The following is a 26,100-nucleotide window of genomic DNA, read 5'->3' on the forward strand; positions in this document are numbered from 1 at the left end:
CCAACACCACAGCACCACTGGGCAGAGGGATTTATGCACCACAAGCAGCCAGCTTTCCCCAGCACAGCACCACACCAGGAATCAGAATGCCACATTCCTTGCCCAGAAAAGCAGGACATAGCCCCCATGGGAGCACAAGAAGCTGAAGGACAGCACACATTGAAAACTTTTAAACTTGCTTTTATCCTGCAGTTTCTGCCTGTCTTGAGCCCTTGTCCAGCCAGGTTCCCTTGCCATGTCTACTCTCTCCCTTGAACACCATCTCTATTCCCCTTCCCAAACTCTTCCACTCTCCTCCAGCAATGGCACAAAATCCCTAAACAAGAGCCTCTCAACTCCCAATGCTTCTCACTCACCTTTGGGAAACTATTCCATGGAACATCCGTGATCTACACCCTTTCATCAGCTATTCCAGAGAATGCACAAGAGTTTCCATTATGAGCCCAAAGAAACAAAGGCTTTTGCTTCCAGACCAACCTGGAAGCAAAAGCCTTTCTGCTCCAGCATTGGAAGATCCATTTTTGGCTTCTCATCCGTTTTGGCAAGAGGCTGTAGCCCAGCTTGGTGCAGCCACCACTGGCAGGCACCTTCCCAGAGTGGTGGGAGCCTGATAAGTCCAAAGGTTTCTGCTATCAGACCCCCTCTTCCCAGTCAGAATCGCACTAAGACAACAGAAGGAAACAAAAAAAAAAGAAGCTGTATTTTATACATATTCTCCAACAAGTAATAAGGGAGTTTCTCCTCCAACTAAATACATGGGACAATGCACATCCACAGACCTGGATACAGCTGCTATAGCCTCAGGTGTAAGACAGTACAGCTTCTAATTCTATGATCACAAGCAAGTCAGGAGGTTGGGGTAAAAATAGTACACATCACAAGTGTAGAAAATTGAAGACAGTGTACAAAGGGTCCCAAACACAAAGCTTTCCCTCTCTTGAGTTTGCTTTTTTCTATCTGCACTTGGAGGGAGCCATCCCAAACCTCCCAGCCACAGGCAGTCACAGATGTGTAACAGCACAGTCTCCCAACAACTCTAAATAAATGTTCTTCCTTCAAAAGGGCTTTCAGGGATTGCTGAGTTTGGCCTTGTTACTTCAAACCACCACTGTGCTTAATGAACTCAGATACCTAAAAGAATAAGCTTTACTATATACATTTAAAAATTGAGGAAAAGTTCTCTAAAAATATGCTTTTGAATTTGACAAAATGCTCCCGCTGCTCAGGTTGGAGGAAGATCTCCAAGCTGTGCAGCTGCTTGTTAGCAGAGACCAAACTAAAGCACCTAAAGAAGAAGAGCCAGCCCAGACCTTTCCCTGTGCTGCTGGGCTGCTCCCAAAACTCCACCCATCTCCTTCAAGGACACCCAGTGTATTCCAACAGCAACAACCCAGATCTGCTGACAAGGAACCAACATCAAATGGGCCAAACACTAAAGGGGGACAGGGAACACATGCCAGGGCCAAGAACAGAGGGACTGCCACATGTCAGAACCCATACAAGCGCTAATTAAAGCTAGTGTCTGCAGGGGGAATCAGGAATCAACATGGAAATGCCAACAGAGCCTCACAAGACTGCTCCTGCCTCCTATGTGACACCAGCTACAACGTCCCCATGTGCTGCAGAAGCTGATGGCCATGCTGGGGAAAGAAGGAAGCAGCTTTTCCTTTTGGGAGAAAGTTCCTTCCTGTCATCATCCATGTCCTGTCCTTTGAAATCTGTGCCACTGGAAGGGCACCACGAGCAGGTTAAGTCCTACAGGGACCTCTGAGGCAGCTGAGGCCAGCACACTCTAGAAGGTATTCTTCAGCTTGGCTGCCACAAGCACAAGAATCTCTCCAATCTTCTTCTGCCAGTTCTCTATGTCCTTGGAGACATCACACCAGAGCTCTCCGTGGCGAGGTTCAGCATTCTCACAGCGCTTCCTCACCTCTTCTTGTTGTTCCTACAGGGAAGAAAAATGACAGTTTGTCCTGGTTTGTTCCAGAACACAGCCAAAAACTGAACCCTCCCTGATTCAAACACTCTTCTGAAAATTATGCTGGGGTTTGGGGTCTGTTATTTTCAAAGGAAGTCCAAGTCAAAATCCAGAAGCAGCAAGTCTCCTGCCTGGCTGAGCTGCAGGTAAGCAGGTTTTGGCTTTTGCAGAGAAACTGCAGCAGAAACTTGTGCATTACCACCTGCAAGAGCTGTGTCAAGTGAAAGGTCTCGCTGAAGTCAGAAGATAAACACCCCCATCATTTCAGCAGTAAAAACTGCTGTAAGAGATTAGAGTTGGCTGTTCCTCTGGCTGTGTTCACGTGCAACCTGTACTCGACACTTGGGAAGAAACAGCCCCAGTTACACAAACCCAGCACCACAATCCCAGCACAATCCCTCCAAGCAAGCTTGAGTTTTACAAGAGGAAGATTCATTGCAGAGATTTTTGCATGAACCAGCAGGACTGTGGACAGCAAAGCAGCCTGAAAAACAGCTCAGCTAATGACAGCACCTTTGAAAAGCCACCACACAGGCCTGTGCATGCTCATTCCTGACCAGGCATGACACCCAGCCTCCCTGTGACCACACAGGCAGGAGCAGTGGCAGCGTGCTCAGCCCAGCACTGCAGCAATCCCAGGGTTGGACAACCCCTCACACTCACCTCTGTGCCGTGCTGGAGCTCAAATTTGTAAAAGAAGGCCCAGGCATCCCCCAGGTCAGAGTCGATCTTCACCGTGCGGTGGAACCACTCCCTGGCCTTGGTTATTTTCCGCTCGCTCCAGAACAGCCTGGTGGGAAAAGCAGAGGGGAGCTGACAGTCTCACTTTAGAGGAAGATGGCAACCCACAAGAGCTCCAGCTTAAAGGCTCTGCAGGTGTTCAAGTTCTCTGCTCTCCCAGAAATTAAGCAGCAGATTTTTAGGCAACTTGCAGATCATCCTGCCCCTGGGAAGGGAGTGAGAGGACTGAAAAGAACATCCAGCACTTCCTACTCACTGCCCCACGGTGAGGCAGGATAACTTGGGGGATAACTCAGCCCCAGGCACAGACAGGCTCTGCTGAGAGGGGAAGCATTACAGAGCTCAACCTTTGCTGCCTCAATTGCTTTAATTTTGCTGCTCTAGATCTGGTGTCAAGGAGACAGGATTACATGCCTACCTCTATTCCCACTCCTTCAATTTTTTTACATTTCAAATCAATTTCAGCATCTAACAAATCTAACTTCCAAAAGGTGGTAACTGACTGCTGTATGGTCACATGCTCACACCTACAAAGCCTGGTGGAGTGGAATGGAGCAGACCTGCCTTGTCAGCCCCATTTTCCAAGGAAAAACAAGTATGGAAGTTTCTGCACTCAAACCCAGCCTGGCACAGCCCCACTGCTGCCATTTCATCCAGGCACTGGTCAATGCTGAAATTTCTCCCCAGTAAGGAACCAGCTGAGTCAAGAGTCTCTTGGTTTCACTCCTTTGCATTAAAGAGTTCATTTGAGCTATAAGGTCTTTATCAAATCAGCCACCCTCATAAAGAGCTTAGCCTGTCATAAAATTATACAGCTTATGTGATTGTTTTTAAGCCCTATAATACTCTTGATTGTTCTGTGTTAAATAAACTGTGATTTACAAGAACAATGATAGCAGAGGTTTAACACCTGCAAGTAGTGGCCATTTTCAGGAACATATTTAACAAAAGTTTGTCACAGATGTGTGACACTCTGTACCTACAGAGACAAGTCCTGATGGGTGGTGGAAGCTGTTTATGTTGGGATTAGCTGTTAAACAGCCTGAGGTTGCACCAGAAGGGGCCTGGGAGCAGTTGCCATAAAGCAGAAGTTAACATTTTTCTCACTTGCTGCTGCAGCTGAACAAGTCAGCTGTCAGGATCTGGCAGAACCCAGTGTTGCAGTCACTGGAGTGTATCCTACAGTTTTCTTTGGCTTATAAAGTAGAGTTGTGAAAGAATTGGGCAACTTCGAGCAAAATGTCTCCTGTATTAACCTCTTCTGCTATTCACAAAGGGAGAAAAGTAAGTTTGTTTCCATCACAGCTGCTGTAAGGCTGTTCACACATCAGAGCAGGATGTCAATTCTAACAGTGGGTTTTAATCATTGGAATTCTCATGACTCAACCTGGACAAGAAAACAATTCCTAATAGATTATCTTTCTATTTCAGAGAAGCAAACTACAGAATGGTTGGTGGTTTGCATTCTGGGAAAGGGCACAGCTGAAGAACACTGACACAGGGGACATTCAGGAGCAGAATATCTAGCTCAGAATTTAAAGACACCTGACAGAATCTAGGATAGAGAGAAAAGATGAAAACTACACAGTCAGCCACATAAAGCTTAAAAAATAACTAAAAAAAGTCCCTATGTTCACAGATAGTTAAAACATATCCTGAACCACTTAAAGCCTGGTTCACCTGACAGCACAGTGACATCCTCTTCAAGGGACAGAAAAAAAGCAGCTTGCAGGGTGCCAATACCCAGCATTGGCTTTGGTGAGTGTATTGCTGCCTGTGCCAGTCCCAGACCCACCAGAACAGCTCGAGGGCAGGCTGACATTCCCCACTTGGGATCAAGGGAGAGATTTGCACAGTTACTAGGAGACAGCTGGAGAGCTGCTCCTTGCTTTGGGACTCATTAGAGCTGCTGCAGCCAGAATCACAGGGCTGTGCTGGAGTGCAGTGTTCCATCCTGGAAGCAGCCACACACAGACAGATATTTTTACTGCATCAAGCACAAAAACTCACTTGGCCACAGCCAGCAGGACGTGTGGGTCATGTTCACACTTCTTGAGAGCATCCACACTCTTGGTCTTTCGTTGCGGTCGCGCTTCAAGGAAAATTGCTTCTGACCACAGGATTCCTTAATCAAATCAAGTAGGAAGATTGTTTAGTGCTATTTTGAGGTTAATTCTCCACACCCTGGCATCAGGCTAGTGCTGTGCATCACAAGCAGCAGTACAGTCCCCACCCTGGTGGTTATTCACCCCCAACCTCATCCCAGACCATTCTTTCCACACAGATACTTCATTCAGTACTTTGAATTTTTAGCTACTGTGTGCACCACACTGGAGCTTCAGCTCTGGGGGTTTCTATACCACAATTCCTGCAGCTCCAGCACTGCCTAACCCAGAGCTCAGGCTTCTCAGATGAGACACAGCAAACTCTGGGACAGAGAGGGCAAATCAGCATTCCCAAAGGGAAAGGTATCTGTCTGACTGAACAGGCAACTGCAGTGGCAGAAGTCTCAAAAAGTGCCAAGTACAGTCTGGGAGCAGTGTCAAGGGTGCTGGAGAGCACCACAGTCTTATTGATGCTGGCTCCACACACATTGATGAAGGACAGAGCAGATCCAGGAAAGCTGGGTTTAATCCCTAGCTCCTCTCACTGCCAAAAGCAAGGAAGGAAACATGCTCAGGGGAGCATGAAATCTGCAGTTTCTCATGTCAGCCAGGCACACCTGATCACTTCAAAGCAAAGCCTGAGAGCTGGTGTCTGCCAGGACTCCATCAAAGCACTCTCACTTCCCATAAACAGCACCATGGGAACACACACAAGCTTTGATAACTGCAGTGATGGACAGGAGACAGACTCTCTTCTCCTTGCTCTTTACATATAGGATCACAAACACCATAATATTCCTATTTTATTCTTTGTGCAGCCTGCCACCCACCAGGAATCAATTCAGCAGTCGATGGACCCAAACCTCTGGTTTACATGACTGCAGGTGGCCAACCTAGCCAAGTCTGCGGGCTTTCATTATGGTTTGCTGAGGTCTAAGATAAAGTTGGAAACAATTGTTTAAACAAAAACTGAGATCCTGCTGCTCATTTCCATAGCAACAGGCAGATCTGTAAAACAGCCTGTGATGACAAACACTCATTAGGTCATTCACAAAAACAAAGCAGGATTTTGGGTGGTGCTGCTTTGGTGACCCACTCGCATGGAGAGTACCTTGCAATGAGTTTTTAGTGTCATAGAAGTCACTTAATTCCCAGTTATTTTACTGAGACTTAAGCAGCCACTAATTAAACACCCTTCAAAATCTAGCCTGAAGGCAAGCCAAGCCTTGCCCTGAAGTAAGTTACTACAGTTTGTAGTTATGTGACATCTTCTCCCCAAAGACATCAACATGTTTAAATAATTAAGTCTTCGTGCAACTCTGCCCCAAAATAGGGATGTGATAGGCACTTAATCCTCCCATCCCAAGAGGCAAATGTTTCCACTGCTGGTTAGAACTAACTGACTTACACCACATGACCTCCTAGCCTTTTCTTACATCAGCTAAAATAATCAAAAACCAGGACTGAACATTTATGGTTCATGATCGTGGTGGAAATTCACTGCCAGCACAAGTTATTAAACTCACAGTGGTGCAACCAGTGCAGGCAAACCAGCAACTGGGAACCTCCTAAGGCCAGCTGTACTCTAGAGGGACAGGGAAAACACCATTCTTTTTCCACTGAAATTCCTAACTACAAACACTGAAGTGTCTTTGTTTCATTTTAAACCTTGGCAGACTTCTACCAGCTTCCGAGAAAAGCCCACCCATATCCAAGATACTTTTGCAGGAAGCCTGGGTACAAACTGTGGACCATGGATCCAGTAATATACTGGGTACTGCAGAAAAATGGAACAACACCAACCCATGACCCCTCAGGTGTGAGAGAGCACAAAGTAACTTGGATTGTTCTCAAAGACCTTCAACATTTTCTTTGCAGAAGGATGACTGCCAATTCTGCAAAACACCATATTCTGAGACCTGTCCAGAAGGCCATATTGGGAAAAACACGTGCTTCTATCAACTGGGTAAAACAATTGTGTTTAAGGTAGAAGTGAGATCCAGCTCACCTGAATTGGGGCACTCTTGCAGTGCCTTGGCCATCAGTGTGTTTGCAATGTTCTTCAGCCCAGCTCGGTACTCCAAGCGCACAGACTCCAACCTGGCAGGGAAGAGACTCTGATGATATTTATGACAACAGCTGAAACAAACACTGATGAGGGTCACTGGAAACTGAAAACATCTGCCCATATTCTGAATATGTGTAGGTGACTGACATCTTCCCATTCCTCTCCATCTAAAAATAAATGTGACTTTTATTCCATAATGGCCCTGATAAAAAACAATCTGAAACCAGGAGTGTAACAGTAAGGAAAGAGCCCTGTGCATGCTCTGTGCACTACAACTGTCAGTAAAGAAATAACTACTTCCCAGATCCTTAGAGCAGCTAGCCAGGACCACCAAAGCACTTCTGCTATTCAGGGAAGTTATTAATCCTGAAGAAACTCCAGGATGGGCATGGTCTTAAGGCCCAGGTTGAAACGGCTGAGATGATGTGAAAGAGCTGTCCTGAAGAACAGACTGAATTTGTAGCCCAAATTCAGTTCAACTCCACAGAACTCACCAGAGATCTGGATTCTTTGGATTCTTCAGGCGAGACTTTTCCAAGATGGCTCTTGCTCTAGTCAGCTGCCCAACTTTCTCCTCCAGCCTGGACAGCAAAAGCCACAGGGGTATGGAATGGGGGCACTTCTTCAACTGTTTTTAAAAAAAAAAGTATGCTCATAGGTAAATTTGAAAAAAAATCTTGTAATTCCTATAGAAAAGAATTTCCCTCCCTATATCCTCCTGGAGAGTTTAGCAGAAGAGAGACTGAGTTGATTATGTCTCTCAAATTTCTCCAGTTAGTCTTACAGCACAGAAGTGAAATTTTTCCTGTACCCAAAACAGTCAGGTACATCAGGTATGACTGAGCTATCCCAGCAGTAAGAGAAAGAACACACCTCCCTTCACACAGCTACAATTTGTGCTCTTCCTGCAGGTGGAGGGCTCTCATACATCCCCAAATCACAGCAGAGTGTGCAGGGAGTCATTAGGATATGGACCCTGGCAGAAACCTGTGTCCAAATGACTTTGATGGCTGTCACTTTGAGCATTCATACCCAAGGACACCAATTACCATTTAAAAGACAGAGTAGTGCTCTGTAGGCCACCTCCTTTCACAGTGTGCATCTAAGAGCTGCTGAGGAAGATTTTCTTTTACAAGTTCTGGTATTAGTCCTTAGAGGTCTTAGAGAATTACTGTGCAAAGCCTTTTTTCCTGCCTGTGAGGAGTCAGGCATACAGAGAACTCTCTCAAGCAAGAAAGTCCATCTTGCATATGGGTAATGGGTAAAAGAAATTCTTGCTTATTTAATTTTTTTTCTTTTACTGTTTTAACCAATGACAGAAACCACGTCTTTGGTTCTCCATTTTGATTCAAAGAGAGACATCTCTCCATACCAGCAGCACAAAGCAAACCTGCAGTAACATCCATCTTACCCCTTGATTATAAGCCTCCCGTGCTTTCTCTACCAGCTCTTTTTGTTCCTCAATTTGTCCTTTCATCATCCACAGTTTGGGGAAGTCCTCATAGTGCTTCAGGGCTTCCTCACAGAGCTCCTGGGCTGCAGCAATGTTCCCAAGCACCCATTCCAACTTCACAGACTTCATGAAGACCTGGGAACAAAGCAGAGCTGTTTACCACCAGCAGCCATTAGAAAACCATTTATCTGCCAAAGCAGCAGGTTCCCACTTTCATGCATCCATTAGAATGGTACCGATTACCTACAGTTTGAAATAAAATAAACATTTAAATATCAGAGTTAAATAATAGCAGGAACAAGTAACAATAAGAAAGGTAAATGCAAATACTAAAGGAGTTAGAACAGTGTCATCCACCTGTCTCTCACCTATTTACATAATTATTAACATAGATCTGGCATTTGCATTACTACAGAATCATAGAATGGCTTGCATTGGAAAAGTAGTATTTGCATAAAGAACACAGCTTTAACAGCACAACAAACTAACAAACCTGAGCCTCCTTCCCCAGCACAATCTGACCTCCTCAGATCCAAGCTATCAAGACAACCTTTTCTTACTTATGGCTTCAGGCTCTGTTGTCCTGCTCATTACAAACTGGTGCATGTACTTTTCTGTCCCCCAAATCCTTCCTTCTGGCTATGCAGGGAAGACACAGCTATGAGAAATATATTACAAACCAAAGGCTCTCTCACTGCTCTTTGATCCCCATCCTCCCCATTCCCAAACTCCCCCACGGTGACCTCACAAGAGAGGCATCAAGTCTGAGAGAAGAGCCTCAGCCCCAGCTACAGAAGCTCCCTGGCTCAGGGAGGAAGAGGACAGTTAAAAAGATGTAGGATGTAACAACAACTGAGGGGGAGGAACGGAGGACAGAGAGCAAACTAACTTTCAATTTACTTGGACAAGTTAAAATGCTTTTGTATGAAGAGCTGAAAATGGACAGTTTATCATACCAGAGGTATCTGGAGATAAACACAGGAGTGTAACTTTAAGCACCAAACCACCCCAGAGCTGTCTTTAGTAGAAGCATAAGTGAGTCTTCTGTGAAAGCATTTTCTCTTTTTTCCAAGACGTGCTTTTATGCAAAACAAACATTACACAAACAGCTGTAAACTGGGAATTTCCTGACTTTTGCCATTTGTGTAAAAAACCAATTGAAACCCTTCACTTGATCCTAGCCTTTTTTTCCCATCATGCCACGACTTTGTGTCGCAATTCGAAGCGCTCGGCAAAGCGGCCACATGGCCCGGAAGGCAGTGGCAGGGAGCCACAGGGTCAATCCCTACGGCCACAGAACTGAAGGAACTCCTCCTTCCGTCCCAAATCCCCCGTGGCCAAGAGGCCTGAGCCTCTCCACCCTGCACAAGTCCTTACCCTTGCTGTGGGGGCACTGCTGCGAGCCTTTGCCAGCAGCCTCCTCGCTCTTTCATACTCATTGTTCTCCGACTCGAGCTTCACGGCAGCCAGCCAGATCTCCTCACTGTTGGGGTTGGCCTGCAAGAACACAAAGTGACAGACAAATGCACACAGTGAATCAACAGCAGATTTAATCCTCTGTTTGATCCAGATTAAAATTGAAATCAGAGCTTTGTCAATCCACAGTAGGATTTTTTTCAGTGTAAGCTCCTCCCAGTCTTCTTTGACCTTTGAAGTTTATAGAAATCCTCCAAAACAGATGGGCAACACAAAGATATATGCCAGTTTAGAAGTTGGATGCTTCTCAATTGTTGAAAAGCAATAATGCTTGATCTTCTGAACTTCCAGTTTAAATACTGAAAACATCACAGGGTCTGCCACAATGAGACCCTCATTTATTACCCTCAAGCAAAAAAGCTGCAGCTTTAATTCCCCACTGAGGTCTGTGAAAACTCTTCCAATAAAAGTCATTTCAGTCAAGAACTTTTCAGCCTAGTAACAAAGAGCACCGAGAAGAGATTAAGGAAGTATCTTTTACCTTCCACTTCAGGACCTGTCTTTTTCTCACTTAGCTTTTAAGCCTAATTCCCAGTGTTAGAAACACTTAGCCTATTTTTGCTACAGCATCCAGCAGGCAATTCCTTTCATTAGTGGGTTTGATCCAAGACAAAAGTAATGCAATGACCTCATTAGGGCAGACCACAATCCTTCCCTTGAGGTGACCCAAGACAACAGGATTTTGATCCATGCCTGGGGTTGGTGGGAGTCATGCTAGTAAAACTGATGGTTTGCAAACTCATAGAATCCCAGGCTGGTTTGGGTTGGAAGGGACATTAAAGATCATCTCATCCCCATCCCATGGACAGGGATGCCATGCACCAGACCAGGTTGCTCAGAGCCCCATCCAACCTGGCTTTCAACACTCCCGGGGATGGGGCAGCCACAACCTCTCTGGACAACTTGTTCCAGCTCAGAACTGGTGTAGAACTACTAAAAGAGCAGTACCACAGCCTTGCTCCCAGCTTGCTGCTATTTTACAGGAGAACATTGTGCCACACAAAGCAACCAAAGAACAGCGGAAGTCTCCATCACTCTGAAAGGCAGCAGGAATCAGGTGTTGACAGAAAAAGCCTGCTCAGTATTCTTTACCTGTCACATTTAACACCTTCTGACAAGTGTAACAGACCCACCTGGAAAGCCAAGGCCAAGATGCTTCTGGCTGCTGGCACATCTCCTGCCAGCCACTTGGATTTGGCTCCCATGAGCCACAGCACCTCTGCTTTGGGACAGTGAGCAACAGCTCTCTGCAAAAGAGCCTCCAAGGATTCTCTGAAGACAAGAAACAGCAAGTTACAATCCCTCCAGGTACTGCCAAAGGTGAGCTCTCTCACACCAGTTCCACTATCACTCAGTGTTATAAATATTGTTGCAAAGTCCAGTGTTGTAAACCTTGATAAGTTGTTTCATAACAAGGAAAGGGTGGGGTCTTTTTTCACAAGGGTTCTGAAATCAGCATTCCACAAACGGCTCATTGTTCAGACACCTTTGATAGCCTCTGTGGAAAGAGCCCTCACACAAACAGCTCCTTTCGCTTTGAAAGAGTCATTCTGCTTAACAAACCTTACTAGAAGCTGAGACAGGAAGGTTTTCAGAATTATTAGATGAGGTTGGCTTGATCTTATGCAATTTATTTTTTTCTCCTCTGGCAAATACACTTTTCAGGTAGAACATGGGGCTTAAAAGCCAGCCATCACTGGGAAACATGGAAAAACAACATCAGAAGAGAAGGTATATTTGTTCCAAATAAAAAAAAAGGCTTGAGTGAGGAAGAACTCAGCATCTGCAGTCACTTTGATAATATAGCCTTGTTGGCTTTAATAAGGATGAGTCCACGTGTACAAGTGGCCTACTGCAGAGATTGTTTGCTTTAGTCTAAGCTGTGGGCAGAAAGTTTCTGACATGTAAAGCTTTGTGAATAAACTTTAAAAAGAGCCTGAGCTGTAACAGTGTAACAGCAATCTTAATTCAGAATTTGATACACATTCACAGTGTTTAATCAGAAAATACCAGAGATGCTTGGACACATCAAGCTATGAAGTAGTTTATCTATGAAAACCAAATAAAACACATTTTAGGTGATTTGTAGCCCTATATTTTTCCAGAGATGCCTTCTCAAAGACAATTGTTCCTACCTTGTCTCTTCACAGCTATTTTTACCACATAACCCCTATTGCCAAAAACCATTTTATGACTTCATAAAACTTAAGGATGTTCTGAGCACAACAATAACAAAGAAGGTCAGACCTGCAAAAAACACCAGTGAGTTTCATCCAGCTGCACTAACCCTGCACTTGCACCACACCAGGGACCAGGCTGTGGTTTTCCCTCCTCCCCAGCCTGTCCCCCTGTCACAGGGATGAAGCCCTCCACACAGGGGGTGTGCAGCACACGTACCTGGTTCCATGGTTCTTTTCAAAGTAGGCTGCTCGCAGCCACACACTCTTCTTGCTGGGGAAGACTTGCAAGGCATAGGCATAAATGGCTCGGGCACACTCCAGGGCATTATGAGCAACACACTGAGGGAAGACAGATCAGGACTAAGTCAGCTTAGGGGAGCACTGGAATCGAGAGCAAGCAGGAATTACACATGCACAATTCAACCCAGAACTCAGTAACTCGGTGTAATCCATTAATTGAGGCATTAATAGAGAACAGAACACTCACAATCAGCTTTTTAGAAGGAAGCAGGGAAGGAATTTCCAAGTATCCCTCTACAGAGCACAAGAATCCTTGGCCTTTCAATGGGACTGACACTCACAGGCCAGCTTGAAACATCAGCAAGGCATTGGAAAGGATCTCATGTTAGCACTTCATTTTGTTATTTCACAGGCAAAACCCTAAGCACCACAGCATGTGCCCCCCACTGCTCTGAGCCCAATTTAAGGCCAGTGAAGTGGGACATTTCTCATGCTGAAATATGATTTAGTTCTTAGCACATGTTCAAACTATTCCCCTAAAGCAAAAAAAGCCTGGTAAAACTTTTACCCACTCCCTTGTCCAGTCTTACATTAACTCCTGACTACAATGGCTATGCCTTGAAACTCAACTCCCAGATCCTTTACTCATAACTCAATCTCTGTTGATGTCTCACACTCACAAAAAAAAATCCACACCAAGTTAGCAGACAAGCTATACCAATATCAACTTTTTGTTTAGTAAAAACTCAAATCTGAATAAAGCTCTGTAATAACCTCCTGAGGCAGAGAGTGGCCAAAGGCAGGCAGGTGGTGTGGGAGTCACATCCACTTTCACTGACAAAGCCATTTCCAGGCACCAGTTCAATTTCCTCTAATGACAAAACACAAATCCACAACAAAACAAAACCAAAAAGCAACATCCCAGCTGGACATACACTGTCTGCATCTTCCATCCAGGTGTGTTTCCGATCTTCTTCCTCGATCCCGATCCCGATCACAGCTCTCATGATTGCCTGGCATGTGGCCACACTTCCAGCTTTGTCACATTCCTCGGCATCCTAGGAACAACAGGAAAGCCCTGCTCATTCTGAGGGCTCAGCACAAGAGGTTGAAGTCTGCAATGGCAACTCCTCGTGCACACACACAGAGACATTGTGGTCACTGCCACAGCACAAACACCTCATGGCCCCAACACACCCTGACACTGAGCAGGAGCCTGCAGCCACGAGGGAGTGCTGCAGCTGCACACAGAATCATTCACAAGCTGGTTAAGAAACAGATCTCATCAATTCCATCCACTGAAAAGGTGGCAATGTGTGATCTTTCCAGACCCAGCTGTTTTCCTACAGCTCCACAACCTTGGGCTGACCCAAGTAGGGACCTGGCCAATAAAAAATAGCAAAATTTCACAAGGAAGAACTGTAACATCAAGACTACTGACCTTCTTTCAGCTTTCAGATGATTAAGTCTCATTAAGGGCTTAGCAATAATTAAATTTAAGAGTATCCCATCAAGCAGTGTTAAGTCAAAGGTGCAAAGACTCTCACCAGACCATGTATGGAAAAGTGGAGTTTCCTGACACCCAAAGCTTTCAGAAAGCCAAGCATGTCTTGCTTAAACTTGTTGAAAAGCCCTGTGATCAAATAACAGAAATGGAGCAGTTCTAGTACTGAGAAGGAACTCAAGAACACAATGATGGATTTTTTTAAACAGAAGTTGAAATTAACCTTTAGTTGTTTTACTGCTGTAAAGGAAGTCTGAATTCTTCTAGATGTTAGCAAGGATACCCATTTAATATTAAATACATCATTCATTATCAATGCCCTTAAGCAGTATAAGATTTTGCTGCCTTGAGCCACTGTAAATTATTTTAGTAGGAAACTGCTTTAAAGACTCACAATCAAACAAAGCACAGAATATATTCAGGAGGAAAGAGCTTCAGTACAGGACTAACAGAATATTTCCCACATGCTGCAAATACAGTATTTGTATTGATTTCTCATAATGCCATTTGACAAAGACTTGTGGGGCAAACAAATACCTGTCAAGCCAATAGAGACATATGCAAAAAAATACATAAATCCTTCACTGAAGGCTTTAAGCCTCCATCCTACTTAAGGCAGCAGCTGCTTCAACTTGAAGCTACTTATCTTCCATGACAGAAGCAAACCAGACATTTCTCAGCAAAACACACGTGATGTTACCCCAGGGTATCACTTATGGCCTTGACCCTACTGAGTTTTTAATCTCATCTCTTGTCTCTTCACAGGGATCTCCACTGACACGCCAGGTGCAAAATGACTCTGTCCCACAACCACCAGCAGCCTTCAGAACAGAACCTGAAGAGTCCCCCTGGGCCTTCAAGACTGAGCACATACCTGTATCCACTGCTCCCTGTTGATTTCCACCCCGTTAGCCCTGAGAGATGTGATGGCTCTGTCAATGATTTTCTCCACCATCTGGGTGTTTCCATTGGCTTCCTCCAGTTTGGCAGCAGTGATCCAGATGTGACGATCGGTCGGGATATTCTCCCGGGCTTTGTTAAGGACTTTACGAGCGTTCTCATATGTCTCCAGCCTTGCCAGAGCCAGCCACAGCTGCAGAGCAACAAAAGATGGATTTGAGATGAGAACAAGGAGATGACAAGGCTGCTGTATGGCAGTGTCAGCCCACAGAGATAAGCAGCTTCACGCTGCTTGCTACTGGTTGGCAACAGTCCTCAAGCACTGCAAGGAGGCTGTGGAATACCAAAGGAGGAGAGGAGAAACAAGCTGCTACTGCCCTTGAAGCTCAGTCCTGATCATCTCTGGGTACCATCCCCATCTGCTGGGCTGTTAGACTCCTATTTTCTGTTCACATCACTTCTCTAACAGCTGCACTGAACACTCTGGTTTGGTGTTTCAGAAATGAGTAACTTTTAGATTCACCAGGTTAAATGTTCACTTGTTTTCCCAGCTGTCAAGGCACCACACATGGACACAAACACGGCTCAGTGCCTACAGCAGGCACAGCTGTGCATTACCATGACTAACCTAACAATTACACACCAAAATGAGGTATGTAATGACCACCAGACAATTAATTCCAAGATAAAAAAAAAAACAAAACACCTTCCACTACTCATCATATCCATTCCACTGTGGCATGAAGCACATGGGTGAAAACCTCGTGTGGAGAAACACTGCTCACCCTGCCTTTTGCCTGCAAAGCTCTACTGCCAGCCTGAAGCAGGGTGTAGGGGTTTTTTTATTTCACTTTTTTTTTTTTAACTCACTTCAACACTGGTTGGACAGCACTCCACAGCCCGGCTCAGCATGATCCTGGCATCCTCAGGTTCCTCCAGCTCCACGGCTGCTTTCCACAAACGCACCGAGTTTGGAACATGCTCAAGGGCTAGAGAGGCAAAACAATTATGTCAATAATGATAAAATAGTTTACCAATGAGATCTGTATTTTCTAAACATGATATAATAAAGGATTTGTGCTATTACAAGGAAATGTCCTGAAGGAGGGAAAGGAGGGAATTTACTTATTTGGGCTCTTGCTTCAACAATGAGAATTTAAAATCAGAAAATAAAACACTTAATCATTTTAATTGGAAACAGGTTTTGGAGAGCCAAGGGCTTTTTTGTTGTACATGCTGTAATTGCATCCTCCTCAGTAAAACACCTGGCTGAACAAAGCCTCCAGTCTCAGCAAATGAGCAGATGAAGATCTTCAACTGGGCAGCTTAAATCACACCAGGTCTGCCTTTATAGAAAAGAGCATCTTCAACACTAACTAATAACAGAGCCTTGTTCCTTACATGATTACACTGCCCATATTCACAAAGTTTTCCTGCAAGTCTCCTGACAGCTCAATGGACCCCAGCTTCACTTCCCAAAAAGCTGTTGTCCTGCCATGCAAATATAAAACTGGGATGCATAAAAACTTAAAGGTCTCGCTGACACTACGCCATGAGTACCCAGTGTGCTTCCAGCAATCCAATATGGACTCCATCTAATTAGGATTCTTCAAGGCTTCTTTAATCTTGTCCCACAGTTAGCTGCTGCTGGTAGAACTCATTCTCTGCAGCCTGTCCTACATGTGCTGTCTGAAACATTAAATGCTAAACAACAACTTTCCTCAGCCCATCTCATTAAGAGAGATTGAGAAACCAAAGGGGTTTTTTAGCCTTTTGTCACTCCAATTTGCACCCCAGACTGCTGAAATCAGCTGCATTGCAGCATTACTTCCACTGCTTCCATGGTGACTGTACACAAATGTGCCATAGTTACAGAGGACTGAGCACATCCCTCTTCAATAAAGCAAGCACAATCACAGGGACACAAAAATGGGTGGGAAAAGGCATCTAAAAGCACTTTGGAACTAGCTGGGCTTCCAGGCAAGGCTGTTCTTTGAGGCATTGATGTAGCTGCAGAGGCACAGTGCTGAGCCTCAACTCAGAGCACATCCCACCCCAACACAGAGATCTACAACAAGCATTAACTATTTGTCTGCTAGTCTACAGCTGAGATTTTCCTGAAGAATTTAAGTGAGTAATGTCAGCCTGCAGGATCTGAAAGCATCACTCTGCAGGACAGAACATGTTTTCATAAACACAGAATTTGATTTTTAGACCTCAAGCTGTATTTCAGCCACTCAGATTGTTGGGTCTTCAGTCAAGACTGAGGCTTAAAAAACTCCAGAGATCCTGCTGGATGGTAGGAATGCACACAGCAAACAGAAAGGAGAAATGCATTATGAAAGGTCACACTTCAGTGACATTACCTGGCACTCAGGATTTCTTATTTTGGGAGAAATAATGGGCTATGCTGCCACTTATGGCTCCAAGCTCCATATTACTGATGCTCCCTAGGCAGCAGAGGAGCACTGTGAAGCTGTTAACAGGCAGAAACTGGGAAGAGAATGACAAATCCAGTTCCATTCCACTAACAGCTATGTACCAAGAGATTAGGTAGGTGGTTCCAAAAACTGAATGTTTTTCTCTTCATAATACAGTGTTTGAAGCAAAGCTCAGTACTTAGTGGGTAAGTCACTGCTCTCACACAAGACCCTCCCCTACCTGAACTGGGCTCACAGATCTATTTCTGCTCCTTTAAAAGCATTTTTCTGTTCAACATCTGTGACTGTTCCTGAGAAGGACATGCAATGTCACAGGAGCAGCACTTCACACCATGCTGCACTGCAGAGTCAATGGATTAAAAAAGCTACTGAATAGTTAATATCTGAACTGCTTAGAACTTCAAATCCAGCACCTTTCATCCAGATGTAGTAAGAGGTCATTTCACTAGAGATCTGAAATTTTATATGCAAGAGGTAAGAGGTGGGAGGCAACTAATTCCTTTGAACCTAAACCACTCAGTACTGCAGACTGCTTCACAATGAGTCAGTAAATGTATTAAATCCAGGCCCTTTTCCCTGTCTAGATGAAAGGCAGGAGATGTAACTAATACAATTCAGTAGTCTTGAGGGAACTAATCTCTACTGATACAGGCCCAGCTACCTAAAGTAATCAATAATTCATATTTTGAACCTCTAAGGAAGACCTGGGCTCAGGACAACAGAACAAACTGCTGTTGAAGAGATCATTGTATGGAAAGGACAGAAACTCCATGAGAGGAAAACCTCCAAGTGCAATCAAACCAAGAAAATGTAAGGTTTCAGGTAAGCACCACAAAGAAAGGGTTTTTGTCCTTTTGTCAAGGACAAAACTTGCTACACTAAAGCAAATCCTGCAGCTCAACAGGCTGAATGATATGAGAACCCCAAGACCTATAAAGCTCCTCCAGCAGAAGCTACTGAGGCGTCTAACAGGCTACAAGCAAGGAGGAACAATCAATTCAGGTATCTTCTCCAAAAAGTATCACAAGGTGACATCTAGAGCAACTTTTTATCCTTGGAACACATTTTTTTTAATTGCTTTCATCTACTTATCTAATTGTGATCAAGCTGGAAAGGTGACATCTAGAGCTCCTTTTTATCCTTAGAACACATTTTTTTAATTGCTTTCATCTACTTATCTAATTGTGATCAAGCTGGAACTGGCTTAGGTAAGTGAAATACCATTTTGGAATTGTTCAGTACCAGCAGCTTTCTGCTGAAGGATGTTTTACAAACACTTCAACACTTTTGTTCTTTGGCTCAACAGCAGCAAGTTTCACCATTAGTACACAAATTGTCAACTGTAAGTTCAACAAGGAAGCAAAAAAACCCACCTGAACTTATGGCCACATCTTGAACAACTTACAACACAATACAGAGAGTGCAATGCCTTCATTCCCTGAGCCCAAGGAGCTCTCACCTTTCCTAAGGACACGTTTCTTGGCACGGATGTCTGTCTCCAGCTCTGCTGCTCTGATGTAGATCCGCACCGACTGCGGCAGGTGCCGCACAGCCTGGGCCACCACAGCCTTGGCTGTATCTCCAGGCTGAAGCCGAGCAGCTTCCAACCAAACATCTTCACTCTGGCAGGAAAAACAACCCAGCTTCCTTTACATCAGAGCAAGAGTATAAAGGCACAGCTTCTGGCTAAGCAGGTGTTTTGTAACGCAGTAAACAGTGAAGCTGTATCAGGCAGAGCCCGAGTCAAGCTTAAGAGATTCTGCTGCTCATGAACCACAACTTTTTCCTACTATCCCACAAGGACCAGCAGGGAAGGAAAGCAATTCTGACCTTAGGGCACATCTCTGTTCCTTTCATGATGAGGTTTCGAGCCACCTGGAGCTTGCCAGTGACCTCCTCCAGTCGGGCTGATGCTATCCAGGCTGGTGGATGATGAGGATTGGTCTCTCGGACGGATTTCAGAAGCAAACGGGCTTTTTTGATATCACTAAAGGAGGAGGAAAAACAGGATGGAAAATTTTCAGTACATTGGGAAACAATTCTCCTGAATCAGGATGCGCTCAGATGCACAAGTAACTGTGACTTCTAATTTTTCCATATTGGGGACACAAATTACATTCTACCAAATACACACCAACACAGCCAGATCACAGTGAAAACCAGTTTAGTATTTAAACAAGATTTTTGGGAATTACAGCTGGGCACTTGCAGCCAGAAGCTGATAAGACCAAGCACTGATGTAAGTCAAGAATAAGCATCAATATTTGCACATACTGCTCTGAGTTAAAGAGCAAGTCTTTATGAAACACATGTCAAGCCCCAGGCTAAAGAGGCTCTCAGAGGTCGTCAATCAAGCCTAAATTAGCAGCACACAGGTACAATTAACCAGGTTATTTCCTGGCTGGCAGGCAGCCACACACTGCCATCACTCTGGCATGGAAATAGGGATGGAATGGAAACAATCTCCACAATTGATGCATCCAGGTCAGATGCTAATACCTCAGCTGAAAGACTAGACCAGATCTCATGTTAAAAGAATTCATCCTCAAAAACTCACCTGGTATTTCTTACAAACTAAATGCCAGCTGAAAGCACCCACTCAGACAGATTTCCATTTACATGTAGGATCAGTGCCATTGCTAAGAGGATAAATCTGTTAATCCTTCTTAAACTTACTTGATATCTCCTCCGTGTGTGGGAATCATGGAATTCAAGTCTGTCAAGTATCCTTTTGGGTCCACTACAGTCTGGCCACTCACAGAGTCTGACACCTGGGAAAGTCAAGCCACAGCTACTGAAATGACCACTCACAGCCCCTGAACAAATAAAAAGACACTGTGGCTCTACAAAAAACCTAAATATTAATCTGTTCCCAAAAGCAAGGAAAGAGGAAAACACAAAGCCTTGCTTATTAGTTTTTTTCTATTTCCAAAATACACAATTTTAATATTAAAATCCTGACAAGAAGCAGCTTGGTGATAAGCAGTCACCCAAAGGTCTTGCAGCCCTGCCAGCTAAAGGCATTCTTTTTAGAATAACCAGATTTAGATGAGAAAATCAATTATAAAGAAGGCAAAAATCATTCTTTTGCAGTAGTTTGTCCTGCATGCCTACACAGGTCAGAAGAGATGCTTCCATTGGTAGAACTACCTGTGCTGTTTGCCTCAAGGGCACCTCTGCTATAACCAGGCAGTCTGATCTCCCATAATGACCAAGAATTCCAGAGCCAAAACAGTATTTCTCAGGAAATTCTATTCATTTTGAGGGCATAAAATTTGGGGAGAGTGACTATAAAATTATGTCAGAGCTCAGCTGTTCTTGGATTTTCTAACACCCAAGAGAATTTAAAACTCTAAAACCATGACAGATCCCGCCTTCCCACATCCTTACCTGGCTTAGCCTCATATCCATCAAGGTGTTCCTGGCTTGGCCAATCTTCCTCATGTCCAATTCACCTGTCCCAGGTGTCATCAAGCCTGGTGTCATCCCTCCTGGGTATGGAGTATTCAAACCCCCTGGATACGGAGTATTCAGTCCACCAAATTGCTATTAAAAAAATATACAGAGTGAGAAAGTAATTCCTAAAACCTCTTCTGAGATTTCAAAAATAATTCAGACTTCCCCAGAAGCTGCAGGACACAGATGCCCAACCCCCACAAGTACTTCTGATATGGCTTCCCTGGATCCCAAAACATTTCTCATACAGTAATTACCAACCTATAGGTAATTACTAAATTTTAGTCAAGTCAGTGAGATAAGCAATGAGAAAGTGAAAAATTCAAGCACAGGCATCTGAACTTGGCACATTCAAATAAGAATATCTGCAAAGAAGTCCCATGGACACCTGGAGCCAGTCTAGGGCCAGTCAGCTGCTCCTACAATTCTATGACCACAGCAAACTCTGGCCACGGAGCAACAACAAGCTAAATTACCTAATTTTTAGTTGACTGAAGGACAAAAAATTTTTAACACAATCACCCCAGAACTATGCAAACCATTATGTGAAAGCAAACTTGATTTTCTGTTCCCTTTTGCAAGATGTTGTTGTAACAGAAATGGCTACGCTCACCAAAACTTTCACCATCCTGAATTCACCAAATAAGAAAAGAAACACTTTCTTCCATCTTTAAAACAAGAACCAGGTTTTCTCTGCTTATCCCCATGTTTTCTCTGGTAATGGCTGTGCACTGAAAGTCTCCAGGATGTTTAAACACAAGTTTAACATCCAGAATTCCTCTGGCATATTCACAAACCACACCGAGTTTTGGTCAAATCCCAGTTTAACACTCATCTCTAACCCAGTCTGGCCACAGCTTGCCCGGGTTTGCTGTGTACTCACAGTCTGGCGTGGGTCCACTGAAGTGTGATTCTCCCCTGACTGCAAATGCTTTGCAAAGAAGCTGTCAGGGACAGGAGTCAGCTTCTCATAGCGAGGATTCCTCTGCCGCTTGTTCCTGGCATCCCCGACCTCAGGAATGCTCAGCCACTCCTCCTCAGTAACCTCTGCTAATTTCCGCTGTTCAGACAGGAGTTGTCATCAGTATTTGCTGCAGAAATGGCTTTTGAAGTGCTCTAACTCTTTAATAGATTTATTTTCTTGAAATAATTCAAGATCAATTAAACATTTAAGGGTCAGATTTTTCCCTAATCCAATGTACAAAAGAATTAGATGCATTTAATTGGAATTTGGTTTTAGTCCAGACTGAGATTCCAAATCAATTTTGTTATTAGATTCAGTGCTACAAACGTTCAGATTAATCCTAGTGCCTGGAGCATTGAGTGGTTTATTACTAATCATTAGACAACAGTTTAAACAATACATTTTACTTAAAAGAAGATTTAGAGTCAGGAGATTGTGCTCAGCTACTCCTGCAATGCCAACAAGTCATCTGTTTCCCTCAAAGACAGAAGTGTAGCGCCTTCCATAAAGCACAAAACAAAAATTGCCAATATCAAAATTTGCACAAAATTCATTGCCTTGTGTACCCACATGAACAGTGTTTATCCTTTCAACAGAAAGTGATTCTAATCTGGAGAATATCAAAGTACTTTGCCAACACACAAAGTCTGAGCAAAGAAACACACAAAAAAGAACACACAGGCACCTCTTGTGACTCATAAAAAGTCCCATTTCAGACATTTTTCTCCTTACTTTCAAGTCTGAGAACTGCTGTTGAATTTTGGGTCGTTCCATACGGTATTTCTCTATTTCCTCTTTTTCTCGTTGTTCCCTTAGGAAAAGGAATATTGAGGTTATGCTCAAAGCAACATTTGGCAAGTCTTTAATCAAAATGTTGACAAAACAGAAAAATGTGTTTAGTAAGAGTCAGGGCATTAAAAAAAGGAATTTTTTCCAAGTTTAGATTATCAACATTATAACAAGAGATCCTTTATCAAATAAGACAGTATTATAGTGTAAAAACAGACACCTCCAAGTGAACTTCAGTCTCTGACCTCCTCTTAATGGGAAGTGACTTTAACAAGTAACACTGTTTATAAGCATGAGGTGACTTCTCTAACAATTTCCACTCAACTGTGCAGTCTGTGATGCATCAATACCAGTCACTCAGCATCTCCCCACACCATCTTAATGAACTACAGTGACTCTTAATTAACTACAGTGAAGTAATTTAACCACATCCACCATGAAAGCAAGTGGTGCAAAATACCTGTCATCCTCAATTAAGCAGAAAACACCCCCTGCCAGTGCTGTAGCTCATCCTACCTCCTTTCCTTCCTGCGTTCATCCATCCTCTTGTCCAAAGCTGCATAAATAGCATCTGCTTCTTCATCATCTTTTTCATAGGGCCCACTTGAGAACAGGCTCCCAGCATAGCCATTGAACTGGGAAATTGGAGAGAGAGGGAAAAAAAAGAGGGGGAAAAAGGCAGTTTTTTTAAAGTTCCTGTTATGTTCCTGCAGCAGCCAACAATCACCTGAAAATGCATTCCCAGGCTGCTTCTGACAACACTGCACCAGACTAACACATCCCTAAATAACAGCATCCTCCTTCTACCACCCCATGGTGGTGTTTATTCTCCCACACCATTTGAAGCAAAACTGCCACAAAATTGCTTCTTTCAAAATTGCTTCTCTCTCTGAACCACTTCTCTTCAGCAATAAATGAGATCCCAGGATAGAAGAGCCATTCTCTTCCATTAACCACTTTCTCTTTTTACACCAGTGAAAGCAAGCAGAAAGAATATCACAGCATTCAACCAACCAAAGTGGGACTTAAACACAAGAGACTACACAGGCCACTCAAGGACAATATATGGAACAGAATCACAGAGTCATTGAGGTTGGAAAGACCTCCAAGATCATCAAGCCCCATCTTGTCAAAGCACACAAGCTTTCATTTGTGAAGAATAAAAAAAACACAACCCCTGAAATGCTTAAACTGATTTTTATTTGTATTTTCCCAAGACTCTCAGAGCTCTGTATCAGCAATTAAACCACAATCCACGGAGCAAGGCCACAACAAAAATCTGTAAGCACCATGCTATTGTGCATACTGAGGTATCAATAAATAAAAAAGGAAATGCTGCCTGCAAACTACAGGAAATTCTGGGTTTGAAGCCTCAGCTACGAGTGGGGCTCTAACTGACTGAACCAGAGGACACAGTCTCAAGCTGCACCAAGGGAAATACAGCTTGGATATCAGGAAAAAGTTTTTTACAGAAAGAGTGATAAAGTTCTGGAATGGCTGCCTGGGGAGTGGTGGAGTCACCATCCCTGGTTGTGTTTAAAAAAAGCCTGGATGTGGCACTTGGTTTAGCTGAGGTGTTGGGGCTGGGTTGGACTGGATGATCCTGAAGGTCTCTCCCAACCCGGTGATTCTGTGAGTCTGCAGCAGGAGCTCAGGAACTCTTGTTCCACCTGGGGAACAGCACCTGCAGCACGATGAAAACCTCACCTCGTCGTAGTTGGTGTCATTCAAGTCCTCATCGTCATCATCTGCAGTCTGGTTCTTCTTCATCTGGTCGCCCACGGTCCTCTTGCCGGGCGGGGCGTGCCGGTCGTCCACGGGGTCGTTGGCGTCGCGGGCAGGCCCGATGTCCGAGCGCGTGGTGAAGCCCGTGGCCCTGCAGGGACAAACCAGGGGCTGCTCAGCCCACGGGCACGGCTCGCAGGCAGGGACAATGCCATTCATTTGGGAGAATGGCATCAGGCACTCCTCGTGTCCAGCCAGGGGTAAGACGGCCTTGGAATCGTGGAATGGTTTGGGTTGGAAGGGATCTCTGGGCTCAGCCCATTCCAGCCTCCTGCCACACCTTCCACACCTTCCACTGTCCCGTCCAACCTGGCCTCAGACACTCCCAGGGACTGGGCAGCCACAGCTTCTCTGGGCGCTCTTTTAGAGGGAGAACTTTTCCCACAAATACACTGCAACCCCCCAACTCTGCCAGCTATCCTGGGCACGGCCTCCTTCCTAAACTCTCTGGTTCTCTCAGCTGGCCCTGCAGCTGTGGGGCACCACGGGCTGGGGTCTGGGCAGAGGGATGGGGCAGCTGGAGCTCCTCTGAAGCCCCACACTCGCCTGGCTGCACCTCGTGGGGCACAGCCAGCAGGATCTCCCCAGGGAAGGCAACAGCAAATCAGTGGGGGACGAACACAACTCACACCCAGCAAAGGACACCCTAAAAATGATCCCAGCCGCCACCAAACCCCTTCATTGTTCCCTCAACAAAAGGGATCAATGGTCATTTGATCATTTTTCAGACGGTCCCACGTACAGATCAGGAGGGACACACTCCTTTGCCGCTCTGAAGCAGCCGGGAGCTCCTCCTCGGAGCCGGGCTCGCTTCTAAACACGAACCCGCCCGGTTGGAGAGCGAACGCGGACATCAGGAAGGGACAGCACTGAAAAGGGGCCACCCCGAGGGCACGGGGATGAGCGGGGCAGGCGGCGGGACCCAGCCGGGCAGCGGAAGGCTCGGGAGAGCCCCGGGCCCGGCGGAGCCACCGGGCTGGGAAGGGACCGGGGGCCAGGCCAGGCCTGGCGGCTCTCACCCGCGGCCCAGCCCCGGCACGTAGCCCAGGGGCGCGGGCATGCCCAGGAACGGCTTCTTCTTCTTGTTCATGATGGCGGTGGCGGCGAAGCGACACCGAGGAGAGACCGAAGTGGGACCGGAGCGGAGCCGGGAGAGGCGGCCGGGAAAGCGGCGGCGGCGGAAGCGGCGGCGGGGGCAGGCGGGGCTGGCCGCGAGGGCAGAGCGGCACTTCCGCTCCCGCCCGGGAGCAGCGCGCCCCCTGGCGAGGCGGAGGTCCGCAGGCGTGGTGAGGAGGACTGGGATGATGAGGGTGGGAAAAGTGGGAATGAGGATGGTGGCGATGAAGGTCATGGGGATGTTGAGCCGTGCTGTCATGGAGTTTAACATTTACAGCAATTTGTTGTTTTCATTGTTATCAGGACACGAGTAACTGCTCAGGAGCATCCCAGGCAGGGAGCAGCCCTGCAGGGAGCAAAGCTGACACTTTTGAGCTGTGTTTGACAACCCCCAGCCAGAATGGGGCAGAAAAGGGGGGAAAGGGTCAGGATCATGCCAGGAGGGCCTGAAGCTCTGGGTTTGGGACAAAGGATCAGGCCTGAGGGCCTGGAGCTGGACAAAGCCCCGTGCTGCTCACCTTGTGTCCCCCAGCCCTTGCTTGCAGGGCCGTGAGGTGCCAGCCTTGCTTCCCCCTGGTAAAAATACCCAAGCCAAATCATCTCCGGGAGGAGAAGCTGGTTTTCTGCTCGTTCCTTCTGAGGGTGTCCCACTTCCAGCTCTGCTGTGTGGTGAGTGCAGGGATGGCCGTGCCAAGGGAGCCCAGGGTGAGGGGTACAGAGCTCACAGAGAGCCCCTGTGCTCATCCCTGGTTCCCAAAGGTGTCCAGGAGCCCCTGTGCTCATCCCTTGTCCCCAGGGTGTCCCAGGAGCTCCTGTGCTCATCCCTCCTTCCCCAGGGTGTCCCAGGAGCTGCTGTGCCCATCCCTTGTCCCCAGGGTGTCCCAGGAGCTCCTGTGCTCATCCC

At 45.5% G+C, this 26,100-nt stretch overlaps 1 protein-coding gene across 1 annotated transcript; it reads right to left on the bottom strand.

Annotated features, from left to right (window-relative positions):
- Positions 1-677: 677 nt before the first annotated feature.
- PRPF6 (pre-mRNA processing factor 6) lies at positions 678-25,277 on the bottom strand. Its single transcript, XM_039719227.1, has 21 exons — positions 25,100-25,277; positions 24,003-24,171; positions 22,812-22,930; positions 22,239-22,317; positions 21,426-21,602; positions 20,477-20,632; positions 19,763-19,857; positions 18,917-19,073; positions 18,546-18,708; positions 15,516-15,634; positions 14,620-14,838; positions 13,177-13,299; positions 12,219-12,340; positions 10,955-11,093; positions 9,723-9,842; positions 8,304-8,480; positions 7,387-7,520; positions 6,833-6,924; positions 4,730-4,844; positions 2,642-2,768; positions 678-1,945 (listed from the first exon to the last, which is right to left on the bottom strand). The coding sequence occupies exons 1-21, from the start codon at positions 25,168-25,170 to the stop codon at positions 1,793-1,795; spliced, it is 2,826 nt and encodes a 941-aa protein (XP_039575161.1). The 5' UTR covers positions 25,171-25,277; the 3' UTR covers positions 678-1,792.
- Between the last annotated feature and the right edge of the window lie 823 nt (positions 25,278-26,100).

Source organism: Passer montanus, unplaced genomic scaffold (assembly GCF_014805655.1).
Source record: "Passer montanus isolate IOZ18808 unplaced genomic scaffold, ASM1480565v1 scaffold41, whole genome shotgun sequence".
Lineage (NCBI taxonomy): Eukaryota > Metazoa > Chordata > Aves > Passeriformes > Passeridae > Passer > Passer montanus.